General features: G+C 51.3%; 1 protein-coding gene and 1 long non-coding RNA gene across 2 annotated transcripts in view; one reads left to right on the top strand and one right to left on the bottom strand.

Moving 5' to 3' along the window:
• Positions 1-2898, top strand: part of LOC114051432 — an 8574-nt gene extending 5676 nt beyond the window's left edge. Inside the window, exon 3 of the long non-coding RNA XR_003570144.1 lies at positions 2646-2898. This is a non-coding gene — a long non-coding RNA (uncharacterized LOC114051432). The remainder of the gene's footprint in view (positions 1-2645) is intronic.
• Positions 2899-4725: 1827 nt separating this feature from the next.
• Positions 4726-14213, bottom strand: part of PWP1 (PWP1 homolog, endonuclein) — a 19323-nt gene continuing 9835 nt past the window's right edge. The window contains exons 8-15 of the mRNA XM_027873212.1: positions 13360-13433; positions 9603-9699; positions 8909-8970; positions 7450-7561; positions 6646-6736; positions 6420-6541; positions 5787-5892; positions 4726-4868 (exon numbers count right to left, since the gene is read on the bottom strand). Coding sequence (XP_027729013.1) covers positions 4744-4868; positions 5787-5892; positions 6420-6541; positions 6646-6736; positions 7450-7561; positions 8909-8970; positions 9603-9699; positions 13360-13433 — 789 coding nt within the window. The 3' untranslated portion in view covers positions 4726-4743. The remainder of the gene's footprint in view (positions 4869-5786; positions 5893-6419; positions 6542-6645; positions 6737-7449; positions 7562-8908; positions 8971-9602; positions 9700-13359; positions 13434-14213) is intronic.

Genomic DNA, 14213 nt, shown 5'->3' on the forward strand with positions numbered 1-14213 from the left:
TATCTATCTATCTATCTATCTATCTATCTATCTATCTATCTATCTATCTATCTATCTATCTACATATTTTATGGACCCTGGTACAACAACCCTTGAGTTAGAGTCAAATCTGCTGAGTAGTACATAAATTCAGGCTCTACAGACCCACTTCTCAGTATTAGAGACTATTTGACCTTGGTGGAGAATCTTTAACATACCCCACATTTAAAATCAATGATTAACCTCTGGGAATGAAGAGGAAAAACAATGGGTTTGGTATCTTAACACAACTATTGAAGACTCACAGCTGATGTTTGTTTCGGATGATTAATACGGTCACGAAATCATAACCCATGTTTCTATGGTACTTTGAAGTTGACAACCCCACCCCCACCCCCCATACCACTGCAAGGCAGAAGTGGCTAATTCAATGAATGTTATCCTCATTTCACAAAAGGAAGAGGAGGCTGTCATTACCCAGGAGCAGATTAGGATTCCCACTCCCTAACCCACTTTCCTTCTCATCCATGCTCCTTACATCTCTGAATCTCAATATTCACAGCAGAGATGAGGAATTAGAGACTCATTGTCACTCTACTTATATTTCTCCTATAAAGAGCGATCGTTTCCTTCTAACTCCCCAATGACCTTGAATTTGCCTCCTTTGTGTTCACATTTAGTCTCTTTATATTTATCACTCTGCATATACTTATATAGGGCGTCCCAAATGTCTTAGTGTAGTCTTAAGCTATTAAGGCTCAAATTTTTCTCTTAAGGCAGATTTCTTTCAGCTATTGAGGCTTAAAACATCACTGAGACACTCGGGACACACTGTAGATAAAATGTGGGGGTAGCGACTACAGAGCCAGAAGACCTGGGTTTGAGTTCCCTGAGCAAATTATTTAAACTTTCATCACTCCAGGTAAGTCTCTAAAATCATAATGTGTTGACTTGTATTGGTGGAGGGAGTTTCTTCCTTTGGGAGTTCTCTATCCTGAAAAAATCAGAAGTCCCGTTCTGCCCCTCTCTACTTACGTGTGGCCCCCTTCCCTCCTCTTTTAGGATGTCAGCTCACAAGGCTTGTTTCATTCTTGTATCCTGCACTCAGCACAATGCCCAGCATTAATAAATGCTTGTCGATGCATTACCAGTTGGCCACCTTGATTTACATTTTCACAATAGGGACTCAGGCTCAATCAACTTTATATGATCACACCCACAGCCAGGCACAGGTCTTACATAAATGAACAAAGGTTAACGCTTCACACAACCTGATAATGAAGCAAACCTCAGTTCACAAAGCTGTCGCCTTGGCTTTTTTCTCCGTTAAGGGACCACTTGTCACTGTTGAAAATGCAGACACCAAAAACAGGTAACGCAAGTCCTTCTCTTTACTGAGATCACAAAACTCAAGTTAGTTCTGATGCCAAGGCCTGAGCCAAAGAATCTGGTTTTGCTGGGCTGATTTATGTTTTGTGACAGCTACGTGTGCCAGTGCCGTTATCTCTGCAGTACCATATGCCTGATCATATTTTAAGATGTGCTCCTCTCCTCCAGGGTTCTCTTTGGATTTAAGTGGCACCATGCAGATCCTTTATTGCCCTGCTAGCTCACCCGCCCTCTGCATTCCACCATAGACCCCACAGTGGGCTCCAGGATCTACGTGTTTGCAGGGGGATTGTGGGGCATTGCTTTTTAAGCAGAGAATGCTTTTGTGGCCCATTGCATTTAATTGCTTAGGGCACACTGGTACTCAACTGTGAAATATAAATTATTCAAACGCCCTGAAGATGATCAAGGAATATGCTGTTAGGGACTTTTCAGGAACTGGCCCAGACACAAGAAGAAAATTTAGAAAACAAACAAACAACAAAGAAAAACCAGATAATTTTGCTGCTGGAATTTCTGAAGAAGAAAGTTAAGTTTTATGGTAAGGAGATGGCTAATTAAGGAATTCACTGAATTAATATTTATTGAGCAATCGCAATAGATACATATATACACACAGGTACATACACACACACCAATTTAGGCCCTGGGGCTGTTTGTTGGGAAGAAACAAAATGAAGGTCATGGATCTTGACATCAAGAGACTATTTCAGGGTCCATAAAATACCACCAACACTGGTTAATTGGTTGGGACCATGGGCAGGTCAACCCTTTGTAACTCAGTATTCCCATTAATATGTGGAAATGTTCTCCCCTAAGCCTTCCATTTGAAGACTCATTGTGGATGAAATGCCTTAGAAATCAGCTTAACCTCTTCTATGACAGATGAGGAAACTGAGGCACAGGAAAGTGACTCAGCTATGTCCCAGGTCTAATGTCACTGTTCGATGACATGGCCAGGACTACAGTCATACCAACACTCGTCACACAACCAGGACTCAAATTTATTGCTGCCTGATCACTCATGCTGACCAGAACTGCTATAGGCTAGTGTTCATTACCTCCTCGAAATAAATGCAAAGTATTATATGTGACAAGCTTCAATGGTCTGAATTTGTTTTTAATACACAAAGAAGAACCATTTAGCAAGGAACAGTAAAATCTCATTAATTTAAACTATTAAAGAGGTTGTGCCTGAATTAGTGAAAGGGGGTTTGCTAGCAGATTAGTCTAATTAAATTAATTGCTGGCAAAATGTTCTCTTCTTGGTTTAACAGATGGATGGAGTTGGAGACAGAAAGCCCGAGTGCCTCCCAGCAAAAAGTACATGATTAAGTCCTTTAAAGGAGCATTAGGATGAAATGACGCAGAGCAGATAAGCAAACAGAACCAAAGGCCATGGGACAGGTGGCTGTGGCTGGAAAGATCCTGGAGAGAAAGCCTAAGTCCAACCGAGGAATGGAGAAACCCATGAAGGCCCTGAAAAGAGATGACAGAGGTGGGGGACGACGAGGGCAGAATACAAAATACGTGGTCGGATGCAGATAGTTTTGCTTAACTCTTTTTCTTTGAAGGTAGAAAGGGAGGTGGGGAAGGGGGAGAGGAAGGAAGGAAGGAATGAGGGAGGGAGGGAAGGAAGGATGGACAGAGGGAGGGAGGGAAGGAACAAAGGAAGAAAGGGGAGAAGGAGGGAGAGAGGAAGGATGGAAGGGAGGGAGGGAGAAAGGAAGATAAGAAACAAGCGTTCACTAAATAAATTAAATTAGGTGCTTACTTTGTGCTGGGGATACAAAGACAAGCAAAGACAGTCCCTGCCATTTTAATGGGAGAAGACATCACAGAAAAGGGGAAGGGGAGGGAGGGAAAGAAGGCACCATCTGCTTTTGAAGTCCAAAAGCCAGGAACAGAGGAGGACGAAGGTCAGTCTAGGTCCCTTCGAGAAATGGAAGCCCTAGAGGACCCCAGGAGTAGGTAGGATGCTCCATGTCTGGAAGGCGACAATGGTGGGTCTAGGGAGAGGAGTCCCCAGGCACTGAGGTGTTTCCATGTGACGGGTGGGAAAGATCCTGGAGTCAGAGGCCCTGGGTTCAAATCCTACCTCAGATGCTTACTACCTAGACCTTGGGCTAGTCTCTTAATGTCCCTGAGCCTCAGTTTCCTCACCTGTAAAAGGACGGTTTTAGCCTAGATGGGATCTGCAGCTCTGAATCTGTTTCTAATTAAGTCTCCCCACGTTGGGCTTCAGTTTCTTCTCCTGTAAAGTGAGGGGGTTGGATGAGATGGGCCCCTGAGACTAAAAACCCTGGTCTGAGATAGCTCAGATTCTTTCAAATCGCTATAGTTTGGCAAAGTCGCCTGCAGAGTAACAGCAGAGTCAGTGCAGCTGACATTTCTATAGTGCAGCGACAGGATGTCTCATCTAGACTAATTACGTCACTGGACTCTCTTCACAACCTCGTGCCCTCAGCAGGAACAGCATCATCCGTTGTCCCGCACACTGAGCTAGGGCAAGGTCGGGGCCTTCGGAAGGGCCTCCCCACAACCCTGGGAGGGAGAGGATGCTGTTATGAGCTCTATTTTACAGATGAGGAAACCGAGGCAGGCAGAGGCAAAGTGACTTGCCCAGGGTCCCACTGCTGGATTTGAACTCGTCTCCCTAATGCTAGGCCAGCATCCTCCAGCAGTATCCTGTTGTACACGGTAATCTCCTTGAAGGCAGGGATTGTTACACTTTCATCTTTTTATTCTCAGCATGGAGTACAGGACCTCGCATACAGTATGGACTTAGGAACTATTTGCTGACTCAGATTGAGAGCAGAAACCCCGACGGATTGGTCTCTGCCCTTGAAGAGCTTGGGAGGGACGGCAGAGCCCCTGCAAGGGCAGAAATGCATGGCAGAATCATTGTTTAAAAACCAGATCCCCTGCTGCGCAGAGCTCCTGCTACTGGGCTCCAGTCATTGAGGCGGGGACGGAGGGACCCCGGGGGTGCTCCCTGTCAGCTCGGGCACCCTGGGATTCTGGCAGTTACGGGAAAGTAAAAGGAACCCATTTTGAGACCTGGGCTTTGACTCAGGGCAGATGGCATGTGCAGGCGTGTCCACACACACACCACCCCACACACCTCTCACAATTACCCCCGCATACTCACACACACTCCCCACACCAACTCACACCCACCAACCTCCCCTCAAACCTCCCCACCCACCCTCATGGCCCCCAGACTCACTCTCCGACACTCACCTACACACACACCCGCACACCTACACATACTCCCTGGTCACACTCACTACGCTAACCTCCCACTCACATCTACACCCAGTCATGGCAGCCAGTGAAGGAATGCCCAGCAAGAGATGACGAGGTAAAGATTTATTAAGATTCCATGGCCGTCTCCACGTCCCCGCCGTCCCTCCCCGTGAGGCCGAGGGGGCCACCGGCTGGGGAGAGTGACCGGCTGGTGACGACCAGCCGCTCCCGGTGCCCAAAAGCTTCGTTCACTGAAAAGGAAAGAACGGATTGAGGGTCGTGACTTCCCGCAGGACGAGTGACCAGGGAAGGCCCACGAGGGTGGCGAGCCCCAAACCCAAAATGCTCTTTTTCCAACCAGGGAAACAGAGCCAAGACACCCCCGGGGGCTGGGAAGCTGCTCAGAGGGCTGGGAAAACGGCCCCAAACCCTGTCTAAGGGTCTTTCTTTTTGTCCAGCCTCCTCCCTCCCTTTCCTGTCCTGACACACCACTGGCTGTACCCCCGCCCCGGGCCTGGCACTGTACCGTAACAGATATTTGTGGAAGCACCCACACAGAGAGGAGGCTCGATCTGAGTGGAGAGGGGGCGTCGGAGGGGTCTGCCCAGCTTCCCAAGGTCAGCCAGCTCTCCTAGAGAAGGGCTGGGCCCACCACCCAGCCTGCAGAGCCGGGAGGAAGGACAGCTGGGCAGGTGCCTCCGTCCTCTCCTACTACCCCACAGCACACCGTGCCCCCTGGTCAGAGGACGTCAGCAGCTTCACAACTGAGCATTCCGGGTGCATTTCGTAGAATTCCATGATGTGCAGGAGCCAACACGAGGTGGCCAGAGGGAGGGCCCTGGAGTCAAGAAGGCCTGAAGCCTGGGTTCCGGTCCTGCCTGGGCAGTCACTTAATGTCTCTGTGCCCCCAAACAACTCTGAGGCCATTAGGCGCCAAGCGGCCGCCCATCGGCATTAGCAGAGGGACCTCCCTCACTGGGAGTCAGTGATGAAATCACAGGCCTTGTCAGAGAAACAAAACCAGGATGGAGGATGACAGAGATGCGGCTGGTCTCTGGTCAGCTGGGGTCAGTCTCCAGCCACGGCTGTCTACGCTTAGCCCAAGCGAAGGCCTGCCAAGGACAGGCCTGGTCAGAATGGGGAAGAATCCGGTGAAGAGGAACCCTTACCTGAAGAAATGGTGCTGATGTCCCAGACCCGGAGCCCTTCTCTTTGGCCCCCAAACGCATAAACAAAAGGCAAGTCCGGGCAGCACGAGGCACAGAAGAGAACACCCTACAGGAGAGGAGCATGGGGGTGTTGGTGCCACCCCCCAGGTCCACGCCCCCGCCGCCCTCCGCTCCTGCGCCTCCAATACCCCTCACCAAGGAGGGAGCCCTCGGACTGGAGTTCACAGCCCGCGGCAGACACGCACGGAGGGACGAAGGCCGAGTGCTCACCGGCCCTCAGAGCATTCCCCGTGGGCCCAGCCCGGACGGCCCAACCCCCTGCTTTGGGCTGTTTCCTCATTCTCTGAACTGGGGACGAGGACGCCCGAGGTGCTTCTCGGTGAGGTGAAGGCTCGTCAGCTGCTGCGTGTGTCCAGTGTTACAGTCTTTGGCAGCGATGGTGACCTCGCTGGGGCCGTCACGTCACGGAGTTGGGGAGGAGGGACTCCGTGACGTCAGCGGCTTCAGCTCAGAGGCGAAGCAGGGCCCGGGGAGACGGAAGTCCCTCGGCCCCAAATGCCTCACCGTGAGAGGGCCCGGCCCCCCTTAGGACCAGGGCTCCAGGGCAGAAGCAGTGAAATCGAAGCCTCTTACCATCTTCATGTCTCTGGAGTGCACCAGGCTTGGTCTGTCTCCCAGGACGTCCCAAATCTTGACGTACTTGTCTGATGATGAGGTCACGAGGCAGCCCTTAACCTGACTGCTTAGCTCGAGTCCTGGAAAGGAAGGCCCCCAAGGGAAGAGACTTTCACCTCTGTTATGCCTGTATTTACGTCATCAACGAATACCGGGGAAGGAGGGAGAAACCACCTGGACTCACCGGAAACTTCTCCATCATGTGCCTTGAGTGTAAAGATGGGCTTATTTGAACGCGCGTCCAAATTGTACACAAAGCCGTCCTCCGTGCTGGCCTGGGGGACCACAAGGGACAAGGAGACACCCATCGGTCAGCAGGGCGCCCGGGAGTGCGGGGGCCATGGGGTTCAGCGGGCCCCTTCCTCTGTGCACCTTCCATTGGTCAATCAATCACTTATCCAGTGCCTGCTTTAACTCTAACCGTGAGGATGCGTCCACTTGGACGGAGATTTTGCTCTTTGGTCTACTGGATAGTATAGAAAATATGTGACTCTGGGGCCCGAGTGACCCCCAGCCCACAGACAAACGAGGCTTGGAAGGACGCCTCAGGAGGGAAGGCTCCAGGCATGGAGCGGGTGCCCTCCCGGCTTAGGCTGGACACGCCCAGAAGCTGCCCAGCCCCGCCTGGTACAGGCTGCTCCCCATACCTGACGCTGTCCGCGTCCTCCTCAGCCTTGAAGGCCAACTCCAACCCAACCCCCCACGCCTCCTCTGCCCTCCTCACATCCCCCCCTCGTTCCTCCGACCAAACCTTCCCGTTGTGGCTGTTAGAGTCGTGAGTGCGTATCTCTTTTCTCTCTAGACTAGAATGGAACCAAGATGATCCTACTGCAGGCCCCTCTGATCCGTGGAGAGTGAAACCTGCTTCCTCTGCAAAGCCTCAGCTGGTAAATGCCCCGATGGCAGACTCCCAGGCATGTTTGGGGCTGGGAGGACCCAGGCTCCTTTCAGTCAGCCTCAAAGGTCAAGGTCCTGTACAGGTTCTTACCAAAAAATTGCAGGGAGAAAAGTGATTCCAGGTCACTCTCTCCACCTGCCCGCTAAACTTCCAGAGGCGGTGGTTCTCCTGGGGACTCCGGCAGTCGTACAGGGCCACGGACCTGGAGGGCCAAGGACAGGGGAGGTGAGGAGCCCCGGCTGGCCACCGGTGATGGAGAATCCCAACCCTTCTTCACTTCCCTAAGAGGAGGGACCCGGCGGCCTGAGCACAGGCTGATGTGCCTCTCTAGTTTGAAGGTGGAAGGGCCCAGAGGCCACGGCCTCGCCCCCGCCCAGAGCAGGTAAGAGGCCGACAGCCCACGTCAGCCGCTTCCCAGGGCAGCAGGGCCATGCAGGCACCACACCTGGGTACGCCATGTTGGAGGGGCACCCTCGGGCCAAGCCCTCGTTCTGTTACTAATGTCATTAGTGATACGACACTGAGTGAATCACTTCTCTAAATGAACGTCAACTTCCTCACTTGTGAAATGGGGATAATGATGACTGGAGGATGAGACGAGATAACAGATCAATGTCTGACAACTGCAAAGTGCTGTGTCAACGTAAGCTGTCCTGCTGCTCTTTCAGGGGAATGGGACACACATACAATTGGCTGTATGACCCTAGGCCAGTCACTTCACCTCTGCCTGCCTCAGTTTTCTCATCTGTAAAATGGGGATAATGACAGCACCCACCTCCCAGGGTGGTTGTGGGGATCAAAGGAGATAAAGTGCCCAGCAAACTGTAATGCTAGCCATTCTGGAGTGACAGGGCCTGGGTTCAAATCTCACCTCTGACGCTTGCTACCTGTAACCCTGGGCCAATCACTCCACCTCCGGGGCCTCAGTTTCCCCACGTGTCAAAGGAGGAAGCTGGAATAGATGGTGCCTTAACTCCTTTCCAGCTTGATGACCCTGTGATCCCTGACCTCACAATTTTACTGAATAAGGAAGGGCTGTAGCAGTTTCTTAAAAACCAAAGTGTCACTATGATCCTTTTTAGCACACAAATAATTTTCTCTCACCAAGAAACCTGCCAGAATGGAGAGGGAAGGAGATACGCTTCCACAACTAAATCTGCCTAGAGATTTGGTGCAGAGGCAGAAGGGGGGACCCCGCTCACGGTGGAGCGGCTGACACGCACGGGCCCCACCGTCGAGAGCGAGGCCACCCCTGTCCCGGCACGGTCGGCCTCAATTGTTTTGATCGCCTTGGTCATTTCCGCTGAATAAGTGGCCAAGATCTGACTCTTGGGCTGACGCTTTCATCGCCACCATTTGAAAGCAAAGGCAGGCCCTTCTAGGGAGTCACCAGGCGCGCCAGCTTCTCCAAGATGACCCACTGTCCCTGGCACGCTCTGCCCCGGTCACCGCTCACTCTTGTGTTAGACTCTAGCAAGGACTCCCGGAACACCACCACCCACCCAGAAAAGCCTCCCAAGGCGCCGCTGCACACAGAGAAGACGCTTACTTGTTGTATGATCCAGAAATCAGGGTCTGTGGTTCAAATGGATGGAACTGCAGTGTCTGGACCTGAAGGAGGCACAGAACAATTTAACTGCTGGATGCAGCTTGAGAAAGCAGACAATTCAAAATGGAGCCTCTGGCATGACAGTGACCAAGTCAGACCCTGGAGGAGGCGTGAAAAGACGCATCTCCCTCCCTCTCTTCTTCGGGGAGCCGGGGGCTATGGGTGCAGAGCGCGGCACATACCGTTACACTTGGGAGATCAATTTGCTCAGCTGACTTTTCCCTCCTTCTCTAATTTTTGTTGTTACTACAGGTAGCTTGAAATATATTTGGAAAGGAAGATGATGTGAAAACAAAGATATCAATTAAAAAAGGGGAGACAACCGTCTGATCCTCTGGTGGGCACGACTAGACACACGCAGTCTATCTCCTGAAATTCCTGCCCTGGATGGGTGAGAGCCCTTTCTAAAGCACACGTGTCTGTACCACCCGATCACAGCCTCCCAAGGAGAAGCTGCGGCAACCCCTGGCAGGATCACAGAACAAACACCCTCGGGGCCTCTCGGGGCATGTTTCCAGCCTGCGCTTCTGCGGCTGAAGGACCTGAGGACGTGTGAAATGGAGGCGATCTGTCTTACTGGGAATAGTGTGGCTTTTTCCCTGGGACTGCACAGAGAAAACACCAAATCAAATACCTTGTCTGTGTGTAAGGTCAGGTTGGCCGCAGGCTTCCCCAATGCCATGTCCCACAGGATTACTGTGCCATCGGCGGATGCGCTGGCCAGCACGTTTCTGGAAAAGGAGGAAAGAAAACAGCAAGTCACCTTCACAGAAAGCCCCAAGGTATTACTTTAGACCAGCACATGGGAAGGAGAGATGACTTGTCTTTGTGCATTAAATAGAGTATCTTTAATATATTCCCCCTGGAAATTGAGACCTAAATCGTCAGCCTAGAGCATTAAAAGAACCTAGTTAAAAGAAAGATGAGATGGAACCAAGTCGTCTCTGAGAGTGGCACTCTGGTCTAGGAGAGGCAGCAGACACAGGTGGGTCCATGCTCTTGGTAAAGGAGTCATTCCAGGGAGAACCACACTGGTCACCCCAACATGACTGACTTCAGGGACCTGTCGATTGCTAGAGAAGCCTCTCGTCCCAGGCTCACACCCCATTATTTTGATTACATTTGCTGTTCCTGTTGAATAAGCGGCAGAGATCTGACATTCTGAGCTGATGTTTTGGTCACATGTATTTGGAACCACCAGGACTGCCACGGGTCCCACAGGCGCTCACGTTGGTATGATGTGCACATCGATTGTTTCTCTGTTGGGTGGCAAGGCTTATTATCCAACCCGATTGCTACAGACTCTTTTCTATCTTCCTTAAATACTAGGACCCTCCAAGAAAAGCCTTCAGAGGAAGTGGATGACAGCAGCACACAGAGCAGGCATTTTGTGATGGTAAGGATTTCATTGGAAATCAATGTCCTTGCTCTAGAACCCATAAACAAGTCACTCATTCATTCAATAACTATTAATGCCAGTCAGTTATCATGGGGTCCTGGCAACAACCCCAAACCGAGGCAGTCAGACACAGAGCTCGTGCCAAGGGCCGCATCTCCTTCTCAAAAAAGAAAAAGAAATTACCTCTAGCAGCAAAGGAAAACCATGGCGCTACAGGAGTGGCATCTGAACAGAATGGAGTAAAGATGAAACTTAAATTAATGACAGAGCCGGAGGGGTCAGGAACGAGGAGAGGTGCAGATTTAGGTAAATGTGTCCGTGTTGAGTCACCCCCCCATTGGCAAGTGGTCAGGGGACATGAACAAGCAGGCTTCAAAAGAAGAAATACAAACTGCCAACAATCCGACGGAAACAAATGGTTCAAAATCACTAGCTCTCAGAGGAAAACGGGACAATCCTGAGGCATCGCCTCGCAGCCATCGACGTAGCAGAGTTGGGAAGAGGGGGATGGGAAACCTCCCTGCGAGGGAAGCTGAGAAAACTGACCCTCCTTCACTGCCGGGCAGCTGTGACGTGGCCTAATTGCTTGAAAATTACGCAGGAAGTCACTGAATCGTTCTGGTGATGCCGGGATCTTATTCTGGGACTATATTCTAGAAAAGACTCACGTGTAGAAAAATATTCATGGGGGCTGGGAGGGAAGGGAGTAAGTATTTCTACAGCACCTACTACGTGCCGGGTACCGTGTGCAGCGCTTTTCAAGTACCATCTCATTTAATCTCCACAACAGCCTTGGGAGGTTGGTGCTCTGACCTCCGTTTCCCAGCCGAGGAAACTGAGGCAGGGAGAGGTGAAGTGACTTGCCCAGGGTCACACAGCTAGTGTTTGAGGCTGGATTTTAACTGATTGTGGATAGCACCCAGTGCTTTCAGGTGCTTCACGACACCAACACGCTGGAAACAAAAGAGATGTCGAGTGACTGGGGAACGGCCGGGATGACCACGGCCGAGGGATGTAAAGAGAAGTCACTGCTCCTTGGGGAATGCGGCTGTGAAGACCCGCAGGATCCCGGGAAAAGAAGGACAAGGAGGGCAATAAAGTCCACAGGAAGCGGTGACAAGCTCCGGGTCTCCTTCAAGGGCAGACGCCGGGCACCTCCCGCCCACTGTCCTTTCTGCCGACGCTCTTGATTGGCTCTGACAAGAGGGGGCCATGAACGTCTCACGGCCTGGGTCCAGCTCCGTCTCTCTGTGCGTATAACAGGGGGTCTTGGCCTCTGTGTCGGGGGCCCCTTCGGCAGCCAGTCTGTGGAAGCTGCTTCGGAATGATAACAGCCCCTTCTTAGAATGTGCTTAAATAACTAAGGGAAGTGCTAAATTTCACTTAGAGGTTAGTGAAAGTAAAGATGTCATTTTTTCCCCTCCATCCAAATCCACAAGTCTCCTGAAATCCATTCAGGGAACCCCTCGAACCTCAGGCCATGCGCCTCTGCGAGAGATGGCTTTAAACCAAAGCAGGCATGCCAGCGGGGCCGAGTCTGGGTCAGTGTGACCACGGACACAGGTAGCTTCAGAGGGGGCCCGGGTTTCCTTCCCTGTACACACCCAGAGCCATGTCCTTGTTGCCTCCTATTTTTTTCCTGCACACCTTCTTCCCTCTGCATTGTGACCACCTGGAATTTCTCATTAGACTCTCTCTCCCTGGCCCTCTCCCCCTCGGCTGCTGGGCTCCCATCCCCCACTACTCTCCAAGTGCCCACAGGCGCACCATGTGTCCTCCAGATACCTTGGACAGCAGGCCCTCACTCGATTAACACTGAATGGCTAGAAGAGCACACAGCCTGAGGTTTTCTCGGGCTTTTTACTTCTAGTTACACAACGAACATATAAAAAGGTTCTTTCCTACACTCCCATGTTCCCTACCTCCTCCCCCAGCTGCTATACTTCTAAAATTTCAACTCAGGACAGGGAATGACAGCACAGAACTCGAGGCTAAGAGCACATCTTTGTACCCAAAGGCCCCCGGTGAGATTCACCTACATTCAGCTCAGAGGAAAATCAGCTTCAGACTATCCAGAGCAGAAGTCCTTAACCCGGGGTCTGTGAACTTGTGTGTTAATAGTGTGATAACTGTCCACTCTGTAATCCTACGGATTTTATCTACTGCCTTTAAAAACTTGATTCTGGCTGGGCATGGTGGTGCAAGCCTGGGATTCCTGCTGCCTGGGCAGTGAAGCCTTCTTGAGCTCGGGAGTTCTGAGCTACAGCCAGGCAGAAGTCAATCAGGTGTCAGCACTAAGTCTGGCACCAATGAGGGTCACCAGGCTGCCTAAGGAGAGGCAAGAGGCCTAGGGCGGAAGTGGAGCTAATCAGCAGAGGAACGGGGTGAATTAACCATGCACTTCCTGTCTGGGTGAGAGGGAGACCAGCCTTTAAAAAAAGGCTGAGGAGGCCTTCATCAGACTGCCCCAGGGGTACAGGGCACCAAAAGGTGTTACGAAGCCCTACTCCAAGGCGTCTCCTCACAAGACGAGGGGGCAGCGAGGCAGCGCGACAAGCCAACAGCAGACGGGAGAAGAGTCAGGGCGGGCAGGGGAGCCAGGGTCTACAGCAGCCAGTCACTGCAGGTGGGTGCTTATACGTAAGATGCCCCTAAGTCAGGGGCAGCAGGTGTAACATGGCTGAGCCCCCATCGGTAGAGTGAGCGGATGTGCTCCAGGAATTCTCAGTAGGGGCAAAAAGCCCCAGAAGCTTGTTAGTTTGACGCTGAGATATAACTGAAAGTTAGCATTTCCCTTAGTTATTGAGGAATATTCCAAGAAGGGGCTGTTATTATTCTGAAGAGGCTTCCGCAGACTGGCTGCGAAGGAGTCCCTGACACAGAGGTTCACACCCTCTGTGATCTGCAGAGAGGTGGAGACGCATCCAGGCTGTGAGACGCTATTAACAGGGAAGATGACTTGTCAAGACGAGTTAGTTAAAAACGTTGTTACCTGATTAGTTTATTCCACGAAAGATCGAGAATGGCGTCAGTGTGTCCTTCTGGGGTCTCTTCAGCTGTTCGGCTCTGTAATAGGTAGGGACCCTCAATTATTTATTCCTTATGATAACGAAATCTTTTGGTCATGGAGAAGAAAGGGTGCTTTCAAGGCTAGAGGCAGCAAGGGTCCAAGGTCTGGCGCCTCCCTAATCCACAGGGCCGTACCCTGGATTTGGGGTCAAAGGCCCTGGGATGGAATCCTATCTCTGATATGTATGAGTTGTGTGACCCTAGGCAAGTCACTGCACCTCTGACACTCAGTTCCTCATCTGTAAAACGGGGATGAAACCTGTGATCCTTCCCTCATGGGGTTCTTTGAAGTTCAAATGAGATGAGGTGTATAAAGTATTTTATAAAACTTTAAAGGGCTACACATATAAGTCAGTTTTTATGTCCCCGGATGACCTCTGATAGGTCATGTCATCTCTCTGGGCCTCAGTTTCCTATTCTGTAAAATGGAAGCAGTGGCAATAAATGATGTCCAAGGTCCCTTCCGGCTCTAACTCCAGGGTAAGGCCGTGTCTCTCACAACAAAGAGGCAGGATTTCATTCCAGTCTCTGACCCATGTAACTGCCAGACTCACCTAAGTAACTGCCAGACTCATCTAACATCCCACAAACATCTATCGTCCAGCACAGGAACCATGCCAGTCGATGAGGTGGTGACTCCTAAGCATTCACTCCAAAGGCTAAGCAGGGATTAAGAATACCAAAGGGGGCCTGTGCCCACCCGAGCAGCTGTCAGAGGTAAAGGAGGCCACTGCCCAGGGAAGGAGGCCGCTAGCCAGTGGAGGAGGCCGCTGCCCA

The sequence above is a fragment of the Vombatus ursinus genome, unplaced genomic scaffold (genome assembly GCF_900497805.2).
Source record: "Vombatus ursinus unplaced genomic scaffold, bare-nosed wombat genome assembly UNPS02003292.1, whole genome shotgun sequence".
NCBI classification, from domain to species: Eukaryota; Metazoa; Chordata; class Mammalia; order Diprotodontia; family Vombatidae; genus Vombatus; species Vombatus ursinus.